This window comes from Hylaeus anthracinus, unplaced genomic scaffold (assembly GCF_026225885.1).
Source record: "Hylaeus anthracinus isolate JK02 unplaced genomic scaffold, UHH_iyHylAnth1.0_haploid 12002, whole genome shotgun sequence".
Taxonomy (NCBI): Eukaryota; Metazoa; Arthropoda; class Insecta; order Hymenoptera; family Colletidae; genus Hylaeus; species Hylaeus anthracinus.
In genome coordinates this window covers 11,013,396-11,030,454 of record NW_026534349.1, presented here as the reverse complement: position 1 = coordinate 11,030,454, position 17,059 = coordinate 11,013,396, and the positions used below count along the sequence as shown (strand labels likewise).

Sequence of the window (17,059 nt, the reverse complement as noted above, 5' to 3'; positions counted from 1 at the left end):
TTGCTTAAGTTATTTGTTATACTCGCTAAAAAAAGCAACGTATAGTATAGTTTTTACAAATTTAGTTATTCTAATTGGCAGTTAAATCTTCTCGATTGAACATACTTTAAATATAGGTCTTGCTTCAAACTTTGGACGAAAATAATGCTTTAAAGAAATTCATAAATTGTTTTCATTTAGAGCAGTATCTGAGAATATGTATCAGACAAACAGTAAAAAATATGTAACTTACTCTGAATTATTTACTCACTGGTTTCCTTTAATCTATAAATATATCGCCCTTCGATATTAATTTCTCCCGCATAAAATATAAGTTAACAGATTTGAAGGAAGAATTGTAGCACCTCTAAAATTTGTAAAACAAATTAAACTCTTTCAAGAACTGAAACATAATATTTCTTCCGAATGACTAATCTAAGTGCTAACTAATTAAAACAAGATATTTTATTTCTCTGAGTATATGTTGTTTGTTTATCGTTTATTTACGGAAATATTATGTTAGTAAATTTTTCATACAATTTTCATTAGTACCAATTTTGGCTGAAAGTATAGTTTCCAATTATAGTTTCTTATAATACCGTAGCAGTGCGTGTTGGAAACATTATTTTTGCATCGTTCAATCGAGCAACCGGTTGCATGACTGGAGAGGAAGATACCGCGATGCCTCGAGAGTTGAAATCGAAACTTATCTTTCTCCCTTTCAGTCTTTAATTACGAGCTAGTCTGGCGGCCTATTTAAAAAGTGCACCACGCCCACGCACACCTACGAGCTGCGGCGCGTGCATAAACGAACCTACAAGCCGGCGAGCAACGCGAGCATAAATTATATGTTTAACCAATAGTGAGCCCTGGCACACATACAAAATGGTTGCGAGAGTACGATGGGGCGTAGATGCATGTAGTTTCACGTTTCCACGGGCAAATTGTACGGACGCTACAACGCTGAAAAATTATTTTTCTTTCTCGTTTAAGAGAATTATTACGTTTAATAGCATTGTAAACGAAGCAACTTAGTTTGGCTGTGAGTGACGCGGATAAATGCAAGTTGTCTGAACTGTGGAGAAGTATTATATTTCTTCCGAGGCACTTTATACCTTTGTTTTCCATATTTTACGGGGCAATAATTGAATTCGATTGCGATTCTACGTGAAAATAATATCTTATGAATGTAGTGCAACTTTTAAAAATGATTCAGATTTATGATCGTTGTATTTATTTATTTTTTGTTTTCTGATATCGCTGTTTCTAGCAAGACGATGCTGTTTGACCATAATTTATATATAATTTTTTACAGTATCAGGAATTAGCCGAAGTAGTCGCTTCCTTTTTTCGTAAATTCTGTTCAAACCTCTATTTTCTCTGCAATAAATAGTTATGGGTGCCTTTGTAGTCAGGCACTGATGAGAAATTTTTTGGAAATTCTTCTTATGGAACAAATACACATTAATACATATTAATTAATCGATATGACTCTTTCCTCTACATCTTCGAAGATACAGTGCATATGTATAGTATGTATGGCTTGGATATTAGAACTACCAGTGAGTCCATATATATTATATACATACATATATATTATATACATGTATATAATTTCATGTATGTACAGGGTGTCCCAAAAGTCGGGGAGGAGCCGGAAATGGGGGGTAGCTGAGACGATTCTGAACAACAATTTCCTTAGCGAAAATATTGTCCGAGACTTCGTTGAGGAGATATTAACGGAAAACGTCGACCAATCAGAGCGCGCGGATACCGGTGGAGTGGCCGCGGTAGCGAAGGCTACGCGCTGGCGGCCGCGCTTGTACGCGAACAAGCGACTCGACGTGCATCGAAGGACATTGACGCGGCCGCCTAGCGCGTAGCCCTCGCTACAGCGGCCGCTCGAACGGTCTACGCGCGCTCTGATTGGTCGGGGTTTTCTCTTAATATCTCCTTAACGAAGCCCCATCCGACATTTTTCCAAAGGAAATTGTTGTTCAGAATCGTCTCAGCTACCCCCCATTTCCGGCTCCTCCCCGACTTTTGGGACACCCTGTATATTATATACATACATACATGTATACGTGTAACTGTACTATTTCAACTGGGGGGGAAGAGAAACAAACGAATTTATCAGTAAAATTGTTTCTAAAATTGTTTCTTAAAGTACATGCGTCAAATTGACTGTCCTGGTTATTTTAATACATTATCATACTATACCACATTAAATTCGTAACCTTAAAGGAGGTACCCGACGCGTTCAATCCCCCAAAGGATTTAAAGAAGATATCCAAGCAGATAATGGCAGTTACCACATTACGGTTCGTTATCTTCAGACAACATTTCCTCGCTTGTCGTCCGGTTGTCGTGGAAGGCTATCGAAGCATTTCTCTATTCCGCGTTGCCGTGCACGCAGCCATAAACGTCCAAACCGTTCTTTCGACGCACACTTCATTGTGCAACGTGGTTTTCTACCAGATGGCCCCGCAAATTGTGGGCCGCGAGGCTCCGGTGATTTATTTCTCGTAGGTCGCCGGTTCCTTGAGCTCTTTTCCTATAGTGTCCACGATTCCCATATACGTGGCCATAAAGGAAAACTTTCATCCGGGGGTTACACTTTCGATTCGCCATACACGGCGCCCGTGTAAACCCCGGACAGGTGCGGGAATAACTGGCGAAAAAGAAATTGTAAAGACCCCGCGTTATGCAGCGTTGATTAATGCTCGATGAATTGCTGGGAAGAGCTACGCGAAACGAATAACAGAACTAGAAAGAGGGAGAGAGATATTTGCTATGAAAGAGTTACGCAACGATCAGTGATTGATTGTTTATTAATGGCACGGTCTAATTCGACCAGACACTGGGATTGTGTAATAACGCACTGTTTGTTTTATTCGATTGACATCCAGGTGTTGAATTAATAAACTTTATTTAGTGTATTCATCGTTAAAGTTTAGGTTTTGGAATGGAAAAATTCTGGAATATTATGGTGGGGAGTATTGATAGGAATTTGTGTAACTGTAACTTGTATTGAATTAAAAGATGTATTTAATTTTCGTTATTAAACTTTGAGTTTTAGAAAGGAACGATTGAAATATTATGGCGGAAAATAATAAAAGCGATTAGATTGAGTGCTACTTGTTTTCTAATAAAATAATTTTTAATAAAATAATTATTCATCTAAAATCATAAAGTAGCTACGAAACATACCACGCGATCACGTCATCTAAATACCACAAATTTCTAAATAAAGACTCCACGCCGAATTATTTACTAAAATCCGCTAAAGCTACCATTCGTTGACCACGGGAACTCGCTAGAAAAAAGAATCAACATTCTCCCAGAGTTCACGACAGCCAATAAAGCATGTCAACATGAAAAATTCCAAATAATTATAATAATTCACCGCGAAGCTCAAAAGATTCTACTTCGCAATGGGTTCAGCTTCCGTGTCGCCATATTGGAGAACGTTCCTCGGACGCTCGTGGACCAAGAGTCGCTCGACGGCTTTGATTTTCTTTGCAGGTGTGAACTAGAGCGAAAACGGAGCTGCGCCTAACGATCGCGCGTAGTTACCCGTTAATTAGTTGTTAATTAGCCCGGTGCTCGTCAAGGTCGCGAAAAATGCCGCGGCACACGCTCCACCTAGGTCCTACCTGACGGATAGAGAGAGAAAGAGAGAAAGAGAGAAAGAGAGAGAGAGAGAGAGCTCGAACCGAGGAAATCGACTTTGGAAGATGCACAACGTATCGACGGAGGGCGCGTCGCCCGGTGGTCGACGACTGTCACGCAGTTTCCACTCCTGTCTTCGTGGATCCGATCACGACGAGCTCGAATCAGGTAGAACGATTTAAGGCTATCGAATTTTAACCAACTTGTCCTACCATTTACAGTGGGTGTAGAAAATATTCGTACACCGATCAATTTCCAAAAATACCATGTAAAATTGTAATTTATTAACTTATTTTTGATAAACAATGACATTCCACGTATTCTCGGAAATCTCTAGACTAGATTGATTTAAAAAAAAAAAATAGCTATTTATATAAGTTGCGAAATTAACAAGAAGAAAACAATTAATCGATAGAAATATTGAAGCAATAAGTATTCGCACAACTGTTTAATTTTTTAAATTTCGTTAAAAAAAAAAAGAAATTTACGTTAATTTATAAGTATATAATACTTCCTTCGTGGGATTTCCTTTTGATTTTATAATTATTGTAACTCTTCTAAGCATTAAATTAACTATCATAAATGTCGATGTTATTCGGGCTAGGATCTTCTTTCATTCCTTTATTACAGTATTTTTTAAGTCTTTTTTACTGGAATGTTTTCTAGTTCCCACGAAGCAATACACCGATGTGCTTATGTTACAAATTCCACTGTAAATTGTTCGTCATAAGAATCGTACAAATACTTATTGCTTCTATACTTTTACCCACTTTTGCGCATTTTTTTTGTTAATTTCACAAATTATATTAACTAGTAAATGTTGTTTGGTCTGCATCTATCTTAGAGACTTCCGAGGATATTTAAAATATCATCGATTATAAAAAATCGAAGAGATCGAAAAGATCGGTGTACGAATACATACTACACCCACTGTATATGTTAGGACCACTTGTGTCCATAAATAGGTATAGTAACGCTGAAACACTTCTATATCCTATTTGATTCGTGTTTTTAATATTTGTCACAAATTTCCGACTACCTTCGATTTAACCCAAATTACAAAGGTTAACTTGTTAACCAGCTTACGTTCTTAATTAGATTAGAAGTAGAATTCTGTAAACATTTCAATCCATTCGTTAATCAGCCTAGATTTTCAAACCGATTAAGAGTGAATTTGTATAAATGACTAAATCCAAATTTAGGAGATCATCTTTTGACTAGTGTAAACTTTTTATTTAAGAGCATTTTGCAAATTAAAAATAGCATTTTGCAATTAAATTAATCAAAGTAACAAACGTTTTCTTTTAATCAGCTCAAATTTCTGGTTCATTTCTGAAAATAATTGAACAGCTGTTGAAGTTGAAAAGATTAACTTTTGAATATTTTGTACTTCTAAGTATATTAAAAATAAAATTCTTTAAACAGCACAATTTCAATCGAAACTTTAAGTTGCAACTCTATTAAGGAAATAATTCTGTAAATAATCGAACCCAAGTTGCATATAATCATGTTCTACCTAGCTTAGACTTTTCTGTTCACATATTTATATTAGGATTAATGTTACAAAAATGAATCAGTAGATATAAACTTACAGTCCCATTTTGGGCCCGAAATGGCTTTTACGAGGGATATATATGTTCAGTAAGTAAAATTCGTTCATTAAAGAAATGTATTATTTTTTTCATTTTTTAATTTTTCAAGGATTACTAAAGGGGTTAAGAAGAGGATTCCATAGAAAATGGTCGAACACTTCCTTTCAGTCTCTGGTTGTTAATATTACTTCATATAAAGACATTTTAACTTACTGTTAGACAAATAAATCAACGGTGCTTGACCATCACCCTCAAAGTAAATTATTTTCCATCATAATTGGCTTAACCCAGGCCACAAATGACCTTCCCAATAGGTCATTGTATTCGTCTTGAAATACTCTATCAGAATGTACGTCGAAAAACATATCGTTCCATTTAAAAAAACGGAGATGATCTTCATATCTCCTTGACGCCTCCACCTATCAAAGAACTAGTAACATAGGACGATTAGCCCCTCAAAACCAAATAATTTTGGTCTGACGCATTTTTTCCTATCGCCAATAGCAGCCTAGTAATTCAGGTGACCGGTCTTAGGTGCCTCACCCTGTATAATTTCATTTGAAGAATTCCTAACTTGCTCAAGTTCCTGGCTACATTAAAACTAAACTTCAATAAATAATATAACTAAAATCAACTAGCTTAGACGTAAAACTGGATGAAAAGTGGACTCCTGTAAATAATTGTCCCCCAAGTTGGCAAGATCAACTTCTAACGTTTCTCGCGTCCTGTTCTGTTCAGTTGCTTTCGCACCTACGCGAGGCGTATTTACAAGATCTCTCGCGCGGGCTGGAACCGTAACCGAGGGAGGCCGGGTTAATATTTACTTTCATACACAGCCTCCGCTCGCGGCAGTTCATTCCTGACTGTATCGTGTTCGCTGTCTAACTGGGAGCAGAACTCCTCGTGAATCGATCCCGCGTCTCTGTTCTGTGGTGCCTCTATTTATCTTTTTGCTGGGTGACAACTACTGCCGAGGAGAGAAGTTCCTTCTTCCACCCGTAGCCGCTTAGACCCTCGACGGGAATAGATCTAAGCCTTCGCGCGACTCTAGATCCTTAATCAATCCGTAGTTTAATCCAAACGTTTTAACTCGTATATGTTCAAGTCGATCAAAGTAATTAGACATTAAAGTGTAATTAAATCAACACCCTTGCACAGAATTTAGATTGGAATGTAGGCGACGAATCCTCGGAGTGTTTTATAATCTTCTATTTTATGGAAACTTCGATTAAATAAACTAATCGCCAAAGTGTTGAAAGAATTAACTTTCGAGGCACAGACTTGCGCAACGCAAGTTATTTCTCGTGAAAAATTTACCGAATCTTTAGAGATACTACGCGAACTCACGATCCATCGCGGTCTTCTGTTCGAGTAATAGATTATATTTGAACTGGAATTGTTTTAAAAACCGATCGAACCGAATTACCATAGCAACCAGTCTTGACACTAATTGGTAAGGAAACTTTCCACTGGCTAGGATTTAGAAATTAATCGAGTTTCATGTAACTGGAAAATTTACGAGGGACGGAGCTTCTCAGAGAGAAATAAAAAGGTATTCGCAGTTGCTCAAGAGTGTTAATAAAACATGGTTACGTATACCGTCGTAATTGAAGGACAATAGCAGGTAGTGACTTCACCGTTTCCATGATTAAACGAGCAATACGTAATAAAGAGCGACGTGACGAAACGATGCCATGACATCTGAAATAGCGATTTTGAGGCTTCTTCAATCCGGGAGATTTATTCGTGGATGATCTAATAATTGCTCAAGGGCGAGCCGCCTGCACGGTTACCAATTAGAGTGCATCAGCAACATGAGAATCCGATACGTGCCGCAGGATATCGGAAATTGTTACAAGCGTACGTACGTTACTCTGTTTTTTTTCTTTCCACATTTAATTCGTAGGTTTTGTTTTGGTGCTGTAACGAATTCATTAAAAAAGTTATCTCTGTGATTATTATTTGCAAACTATGGAAATAGTATCGTGCACTTCGTCTTGATAATGTGAGATGGCAAATTTATCGTTAACCTATTTTAATTAATTTTTTAATTATCGGTGTTGGCTAGTTGGAAGCACTGAAATAAGCGATGATTGATATTTTCTGAGGAGAAAACTAAGAGATATTTTAATTTTAAACTTCAAACATGTTTCTGTTCATGTTTCGCCAAGAATTCTGTCATGTATTAATAATTAATTTTGTTGAGATAAACGCATAGTTATTCGCGATGCGTACATGAAACTTCATGTTTAAAAAATTCTTATTCTACTTAACGTTTCTAAGGTTTCAAGGTTCAAGAAAATATAAAAAGTATAACATTTTTTTCATTATCTCTTAATTAGAAAACCTGCTTAATCCACTTTGAATAAGTTTAACTACAACACCGAACATTTCCAGTAATTCAACTGTTATTAAATGCAGAGAATTCAAGCGCACAATGAATATTTGGAGTTCGTCAGAATTTGATTTTAATATTAAACAGCGAGAGTTGCTTCGGACAATATTTACGAGCGCGCGGGTTGTGAACACCTTAAATCACATTTCTATGTAAATGAATAGGAAAGTTGCAAAACGAGGATTTAAAATGTGCAGCTTTAACTACGCAATTACTTACAAAGATAAACATGCGAGTCGAGTAATTACTACAGTATAAAAGTAATTGCTGAACACGATAGAAAAGTGGTCCAAACGAGAGAAACTAATATTAGTTATAAAACGTAATTCTTTTCATATATTCTACACCTACACGAAGCACTGAGAGGGGGTAGACTACCATTTTCTACATATTTTCGCGATAAAAATATAATATTCCGTAGATGCAATTATTATCAGTTCAGTGAAGAGACTGTTCTCTATTGAGTAAAAAAAGATTTTCCTTTGTTTGATAATCATGTTCCATCGTCGATAGTTGAAGACATTGAGCTTGGCAAAGAAGGTTCTAAATTTAGATTTTACTACATATTTTGTTTGAAAAAAAATAGAGAGAACGAAGAAGAAGAATTTATTTTTGAATTCATGTTCAACATGCAACGTCGAGGACCATCAAGGGATATTAATAATCGCACTAGATATAGTAGTTCCACCAGTAGTAAAAAATTCCAGCTGAATTTTAATTTATTAATTTATCTTCGCAGTTCGATATTAATTTCTTGTTAATTTAAAAAAAGAAACAGAACATTAGTCTAAGGTCGATATATGTTTTAATTTTTAAAGTATAATTTACAAACTTAGTGTACATATAAATATGCAAAATATTTAGTTGGTTTATTGTCTAACGTTTCCAAAACTAAAAAGAAAGAAAATAATATTGAATGGAACGATATTTTCATATTTATATCCCAAATATAAAATGTTTGATATTTTGAAAGTTTTAGCATTCTCGTCATTAAAAACAAAAAAAAAAAAAACAGTGATATTTAACTCCACATTTTCACATATGTAATAAATAACATACTTATAGCATTTGTCAAAATTTATTTTTAAAAAAGCTTGGTTAAATGATTAACCTGTTCTCTGTAGAAACATTTTAGACGTTACTAATGCTGCACGGGACACCTGCAACTGTATGCATCGTGTCCTGCATGCAACTATGCAATCCTAGTCTACGCGCAACACGAATACAAAATAAAACTTCCTAGAGTATCAAAATTTATTACTTTAACACAGTACACTGTAGAATCGATCGAATAATATTTTATGATACTATTACACAGCAAATGCTAACCGGAAATGTCGCATAAGATTCGTGTGAAAGTGATTCAAGCGAAATAAATTTTTCTAAAAGAAATCATAGTATTATCTCACTAATCATAGTACAACTTTTTTCTCGTCGTTGCTAAATGATAATTAGATACATTTTTCGTAATATTCGATCCATTTAATATCCGACAACAGAATATAATTTTTATAAATTCTATATAAATCGTTAATTAACAGTGACCGACACGGCGTGAACGGAAAGTCTATTGCCGATCATCGGGCGTGGCACTTCACATGTTAAACGAACAACCTACAGAAATATTCCTTCCATCGCGGACAAGTCGACCCATATCTTCGCTCGCGAATTAACCGCAATTCTTGCAAAAAGGAAATATGAAAAAAGAAATCCTTCAACATTACCAGTTTCCACATTTCCATAAATACCTTCGCCGTATGTCTGACCGCCACTCGAAACCCTGTACAGCGTGTTCAGGCATAAAAGAAGAAAAGCGAAACGAAATCGAGAAAAAAGGACAAGAATGGCAGATTTGAAGTACGCCTGAAGCCGCTGTAAAGGCGCTCCTCTCGTCCCTGGACAAAGCCAGCGTCGCGCATTGTGGCGCCGAATAATAGGATCGCTGCACAGGCCAATTTTATTGATCCATTGCCTGTCCAGTTCTCGTTCTCTCTTTTCAAGCACATTTTTTATCTCCTAATTATACGGTCGTTTTAATAGCCGCCAACCGGCAATTAAGTTGTACCCGTGGATACTCGCTCTCTTTCCCTCCGGTTCATCTTTTTCTTCGTGTTTCGTCTCTGTTTCGCGCGGCAGCCGGCTTCGCGTTCCTCTTCTTGTCCAGCGCAAGAAACGGGAAAAGGATCCCAGGGAAGGACGCAGCGAGATAAACTCGTCAATCGTAGAAATTCATTTCCATTCTCGAGGGGAATTAAGGCACGGCAAACGTTGACATCGAATTACTTCTCAACGTTGACGTTTTTTTTTTTTTCCATCGGTCTCTGTGTTTTACGCGGTAATAAAGCTAATTGAATCGATCCTGCATCCTCCCTCTGGTGACTGCCAGTTAGGGTCGTCCCTCATCGCCGCTTTCGTGCGGAAATTCAGGGATCGGTAGTCGCGTTAAGTGCTTGAAAGCAAACGTGTTTACTTTTGCTAGGATAACTTTCTTGATCGTTATTCACTCGGGGAACGCGCATAAATCCTTTGGGAAGTATCAAGCCTTCCTATGTATCTTCTTCGATAGTAGGAAATATAGCATTAGACGCCACTGTGATCGAAAATCGAAGCTGCGAGTGATCGTAGTAGGAGCGATGGATATTCTTTCTTTAGGATATTCTTTGCTTTTACCAAATTTTTGACAATCTTCATGATTTCTTCACTGTCGAAGTAATTGAAACAGACTTTCGAAATTTGGCACGCTTATTTCCACATATATGTAGAATATTCTGTTAAATTTACAGCTATCTTGCGCAATTTGTTTACAAGTTACGCACAATATTCCAAGTCATACCAGGTGGAATGGGGTTGCAGAATGTTAACACGATCTCGCGTTCCTCATGGCAGTTCGAACCAATGAGAAATAATTTTCTTGCATTCGTTACGAATATGGTTAACGCTTGAACTAGGTACGAAAGTATTCAAAGAAAATCGACGAAATTAGAGCACTTTAAAGTTTAAACTTACGTCTATGATTTGTTTACACAAGTTATACTTGTAGTGAAAAAATAAGTAGTCATTTTCAAAATATCAAGAAATGTCTTAATTCGGGCAATAGTTAGAAGTGTTTTTGATACATGTGCTCCATTTTAACTCGATTTGAAAGCGACTTTCACGCGTACAATTTCTTTCAGCGTAAGAAAAGAAGTATGATTGGACGTCTAATCAATCGTGATTAATAACCTTCAGTTTCTAAAGGCTAAAAGTAGTTGACGAAGTATGACCTAAAAGCTTATCAAAATCGATGTGGTTAGATAATGGAAAGTAAGAAAAAGAATGGTTTGCAAAAAAAAGCGATCCGTTACAAAATTATTTTAAACAAAAGTTACATATCTCGGTGTTACGTGAAATTATTATCAAATACATTTTTTCGAGATATTTTTGTGGAACGTTCACAGCTTTCGATATACACACCCACGGATTGATACACAAATGTTCAAAAATGACTTTGCTGATGCAACTTTGTTATTTTCAGATGTTTTCAAATACAAAAATTGCGACACATGCTCTGAGGAACATTCTTTCAAATGCCTTGAAACTTATTACCAGAGAAATGTCCGTTTTTCCAAAAAAATTCACAAACGTGGACCTTTCCTTGACTGCCTTAGGTAGGCTTCCGCCGCGACCGACAGATTTTTTTACGTTTCTAACAATAAGTAGTTAGAAAGAAGTTCTGAAGCTGGTTGTCGCAAACTTCTATCGTTAGGGCAAATATCCGATTTATAAAATATGTTTCGAAATATCAATGTTGTAAGTGTGTATTGTTTAAAATAAAAAGATTTTCATAATTTGTAGAGTTGCTTTTAAGGCAGATAATAGACAACCAGGTAATAGAATTTGAAGTGACGTGAATTCGCGTCAACAGTCGCGAGTATCTTAATAAATTTAATTAAATCCTCTATAAATGTTCGTTAACTTGTAAGTTTTAGTTAACAAACACACCCACTAATCGTGCAAAGTATTAAACTCCTTATTACCTCGCGGCTTAATCAGGCCACAATTAATCGTCGCGACTCCCCGTCGAGTACAGTTAGACAAAAGTGTCGACGCGACGTCGAGCGTCCTCGAGGTTCGCCGCTGGGGTAACCGTGCCCGGTGCAGTCGCAAAACGTCGCAAGGAATTGGAGCGTGGATCTCAGATATGGCCGGGACACGTCCATTAATGCCGCGCGCCACACCGTGAAAAAGCTGTCGTCGTGAAAAAGCCGGGCGACGAAACGGGCCACTGTAATTGAAGTTCAGTTACCGAACTGTCCTCAACTCTTTCGCATATCCAGTCGCCCCGAGCTTTCGCGACATCTGATTCCTCGGTGATTTTTGTTTAACGGTCCGATGCCCGTGTAGAACGTCTAGCTCGCTCCAAAAGCCCTTCTTTTCAATTTTTACCTTATCCCCAGTCTCTGATATTCGGTTCTCAATTTTCTTTTTATTAATGGATTTTTTTTTTTGGAGCAGATTCTTTAGACTGCAGATTCTATACATTTATGATGCAAGCTAATATAATAGATACATGCTATATATAACCGAAAGTTATGTGCGCTTATGCAAAACGATTTTTATATTATTTGTAGAATATATTCAACATATGTTGTATATATCTTTTACATGTATCCCTACGAAACTTAATTATCTTCACAGCCCTGAAACATTTCCTTTTGGATTTGATCTATTTGGTTTCTAAAAGTCATCTTGTAGGCGAAAACTATGTATGCTTAAAATCATACTACGTCGCAGGACTTAATAATAGTATTTCTCACTTTAATTTCTGTTTGATCCTGGTTGAATGTTACGTTCATTAAAATTAATAAATTTGATTTTCTGAGGGCGAAGTTATAATTCTCTAACATACATTGTATATATTGTTTATACGTTTTCCATATTACTGTACGCCATAAATGCGTTCGCCGTGGTATTTTTCGCTACAAGGCGCACAGTATTTGTTTTATAAAACCCTTTTGTACTTGCATTACTTTTCAAGACAGTGCTGGGGGATGAAACTTTCCGGGATGAAGTTTTCTCCGTTAAACTTGAACTTCCCGATGCTAAAAATTGCATGGTCCTTATTTGTAGCCACTCTATAAACCAGAAAAGTTTTATCGAAATCAGGAGGAGGAGGAGAGATTATTCGAATATGCCTTATTAGAATGGTAACGAGTGAAGTTAAGGGTGGAAGGTACATAATTGGCAATAATAGTTGTATCAATGCTATACGTATTGCCTAATTATAAGAAACCGAATTTGTTATCTTCGACTGAAGTCTATGCCTATTGAGAATTTCTAGAAATTTCTAAATATTGTAAGAAACACGTTACTTTATTTAATTTAAATGTTCACAGCTAAGATTTTATTCCTTTCTGTTGAACATATGTTTAACAGAATATGTTTTCTTTATTTCAGGTGAGTCGAAAAGCAAATCTTTACCTAAAGGTAGTCGATATGATTCTCGGAGGTGCCGAGGTGAGTCGAAAGTTTTTAAAGTTTGATTAATACAATAGATTCATCTTAGTCTATTTTTAATATTGAAAACAAAATGAAAGTACAATGTCAAATATGGTTTAGTTCATTCAGTGGATCTTGAATAATCTGAATTTTGAAAAAATTTGATTAATAATTTGATGAATAAATAGATTCATCCTAGTTTATTGTTAGTATTGAAACCAAAATGATATTTCAAATTCAATAATTTCATGACGTATAATATACATAGATATTTGTAGACTTGCTGTATATTCATGTATAGTTATTAACCTATGATTGCTTCTTCCTAATTTATTTTGCATCGTACGTTAACAATTTATCCAAACTTGATTATAAAACAAATATTAATTGATGATACTTGACCAAAAATCGTGTCCAAATTCTAAATTCAAAAAGGTAAATTCAAACATTCCTTTGTTATATTTGCCGATCGGCTTTTAATATCAACGAGCAATATTTCCCATTAAATCGAGTCGAATTTTTGGTAAATCCAAAACAAAACCATACCAGGAAGTCTGCACGGAGTTCGAAAGTGCATTGACCGAGAACTGTGGTTTGCATGCATGCCTTTAACACTGTTAGGCGGCAGCTATTATTATCGATCATTCAACGTTGTCCGCGCGGTGTCTCAATTTCTGCGCAGGGAAGATAGAATTGAAATTGCAAATATTATTTCACATTTGAAAATTCCGTTAGAACATCGATTTCGTGTATTTTATACGAATTTTATTTATTCAAACAAAAAAGAGAAATAGCATTTTATTGTTTGTTTTTTATTTCTTTTTTTTATGGAATAAAATGCGATGCCCAACTAAAGAGGACCCACAATAGGTCAAAAGTAAAAATCTCATTCAATATCAATACCAAAACACCAAGTTTGATAAAATTCCCTCAAAAACTTGAACACGCTGTATTATTTATTTATTTACTTTTTCTTGAATTTATCGCCATCATTGCAAGCATCGCACGTTGATTATTGATCCGTACATGTATTAATAAAAATTTAGTTACTATTTTCTGGTACTTTGTTAAACGGTTAATTTAAAAGGCACACATATTTACGTGGACACCTCGTGCCAGTAGCGATGATCGCGAAATAAGAACCTGATTTACTGTTCGAACGACGACCGCGTGTCCTGTGCCTGGCATTATTAATAGGCATTGTTATGTGCGCGTCGTATCGACAAAAAGGAATTAACCGCAAGGTTACCAACAGTGGAATGCCGTAGGCGCGAATATAATAACAGGATCGTCTAATTACGCGGACAATTAAGCTAATTGCGAAGGAGAGGCTGACATAGAAACGCCTCGTCTCGAACTTCCCTCGTTTCTTTCAATTCTTTTCCCTTGTTTCTTTTTTTTTTTTTTTTTTCGAGGAATTCGACGCTCTCAGGCGTCCTCTGTCGAACAGAAAATTCCATTCTCCGAGGCTCCAGCTCTGAGCGTTGCGTTTATGCTTTCCAGTCTGATGAATACAATGAAGGGAAAATATGGCTGTTGAGTCGAATTTGTCCTTGCTCTTCGCTTGGATTATTTTCATTTTTTGGGGGATTTTAAGGGGCCTTGAATCTAAGAACGCGGAAAATTCTGTATTGTATGGGCGCGTGTCTGTTGTATTTCCTGAGCTAGTAATAAAGTGTCGTGGAAATATCGCTGTCGGTTAAAATTTGTTCTTCTTCGTCTCCACTTGAGTTATTTTTCTGGATTTCAATCGATATTTCTGATTATTTATTTACAAACATTGAGATTTCGATTTCTGATACTTTATGTTTATAAAAATAAAATATAGCCCAGTCCTTCCCAGGGTGCAATCTATCTCCTTGCCTAATTTTGTCGAAATCTGTTCAGCGGCTTTGGCGTGAAAAGGTAACAAACAGACAGTTACTTTCGCATTTATATTATTAGTATGGATTCATGGTGTTCACTTTTTTTAACAAATTCTGTATATATAGATGCGTGTATGTATCTTAGTATTCTTCTGTTTCTAAAGTACGATATAATTAGTATAATAATTATTATTTTAAATAATACTTGCAATTTCACTTATAGTAACGGTCTACGACCTCTGGTTTATCGTAGGTCTTATTCATATAAATCATATAAATATTTTTATTTTATGCACAACACAGACGTTAAATATATTTCAGTTAATAATGTTTATACCGAGTAACTAGTTCTTAAATTCTGTGTTTCCACGCAAGCATCAAGTTCAATTTTATTTTCCATAACGAAATCGCTGACACGAAAACAAAATTTACGAAAGCGTGGGTGGTAGGCGACAACACGTTTTTACTTTCGTTCTGGACCCTTTCGCGCCCCAGGAAACTTTAATTATTCACAGTGAAATTAGATTTTTTTCTGGGTGGCGTGTCCAGTGGAGTTTCGGTATGCAAGGCTCGAGGGTGTTTTTCCTTCGCGTTTAAGCCGCATTTTCCCCCATTCACGAAATTACGAATGTTTTTTCGTCATCATTACGTTAACAGCGACGAAGTGGAAAACCCTTTATCGAGTTGGAAGGACGGGAAGATTAAAATTAAAATTTTCGCAAGTGTTGTTAAATGGATATTAACCTTACGAAAAATGGTTATTATGGTTTATCATTGGTTAAAGAGCGTGAACGTACAGTCGATGAACAAAGTATCTGCGCATCTCATAAGAGTTTATTTAAAGTTGAATAATAATAAATAATATTTTTCCACTGTTTCTCTTAAAACGTGAGATTTATTAACGAAGCAAATGAAAATAATGTATATCCATTACATGTAAAGGAACAATTTACTAAAATTAGATTAAAAATGATTTTGTACATGTATAATTTATCAAGGAAATACCACATAAATAGTATAAAAATGCTATTTGAGAAAAGTTGCATCTCCGTTATACTTTATCATACCTCATTAATTAAGCACTACGAGTATTTTCTTGATTAATAATTATACCTTTTTATTCACAAAAAATTTCTGGAATAATTAATTACTTTAATGTACTCGTACACATGTAATTTCTAAAAAAAGTATAGTGTATAATAATCTGTAAAATAAATTCAGAAACCATTCCATGAATTTTCATAGTAGTTCATTTACTTGTAATGAAATATAATCATCGAGTTCACTCACGAATTGAACTTGAACTCCACAGCTGTGTACAGAAACAATGAATCACGTTACACTTAAATGGTAACAACCGTTAGATGCTATTGTAAAAAAGGTGTTAGGAAATGACTTTACCGATTGCTGTGAATTCAGTTTGGTCGGAAACATGAAAATGCGTTTTTCCGCTCTTATCGACGAATGGTTAGTAGAAGGTTTCTTCGCGTGGCGCCTCTAACGGTGCCAGTTTGAAACTTGGGAAATTACAAACACACAAACGTTATGTACACTTCATTATTTTCTAGACTCGATTCAAATTTTTATTTTTATTGTGTACGCCTTCAAACTTACAGCATACGAAACGTAAAATATAGTTATAACTAGACAGCGAATTTTTATGCATTTATAGGAAAGTTTAATGTGCAAGTAGCTACAAAATGCACATAGTATGCAATAATACAAAAAAATATTAAAAGTGAAGTTGAATTAGATGTGCAGAGTAAAATAAATTCCTATTTACGTTCAATTTTTGTCGGTACGTTTACAAAGACTTCAATGTTGCATCAAAATCCGCAATCCAGTTATAACAATAGCTGTGAAAAGACAATGGGACGATTATAAATGTTATGCTCTTGAAACTTCAGCAAATTTATTTATTTCGTCACTCTTATTGCTTCTATATAACAAAGAAAGAGTGACCGCATTATTTTTGTTCGATATATGAAGATAAATTATAGTACATGTAAAAGTGCATACAATTCTTATTAATTATTAATACATTGTAACAATATTCTTTACTCTGTTGCATGTATATG

General features: G+C 35.6%; 1 protein-coding gene across 10 annotated transcripts in view; it reads left to right on the top strand.

Annotated features, from left to right (window-relative positions):
• LOC128891846 (disabled homolog 2-interacting protein) overlaps positions 1 to 17,059 on the top strand; it is a 412,576-nt gene that overhangs the window by 285,597 nt on the left and 109,920 nt on the right. For 4 of the 10 annotated variants that reach the window (XM_054151725.1, XM_054151719.1, XM_054151716.1 and 1 more), the window contains one exon: positions 13,075 to 13,134. The exons of 2 other annotated variants lie outside the window; for them this stretch is intronic. In XM_054151725.1, the coding sequence (XP_054007700.1) occupies positions 13,075 to 13,134 (60 nt within the window). Of the gene's footprint in view, positions 1 to 3,504; positions 3,820 to 6,861; positions 7,104 to 13,074; positions 13,135 to 17,059 lie in introns of those variants that run through there. 4 more of the 10 variants (XM_054151726.1, XM_054151727.1, XM_054151730.1 and 1 more) reach the window with 4 other exon arrangements.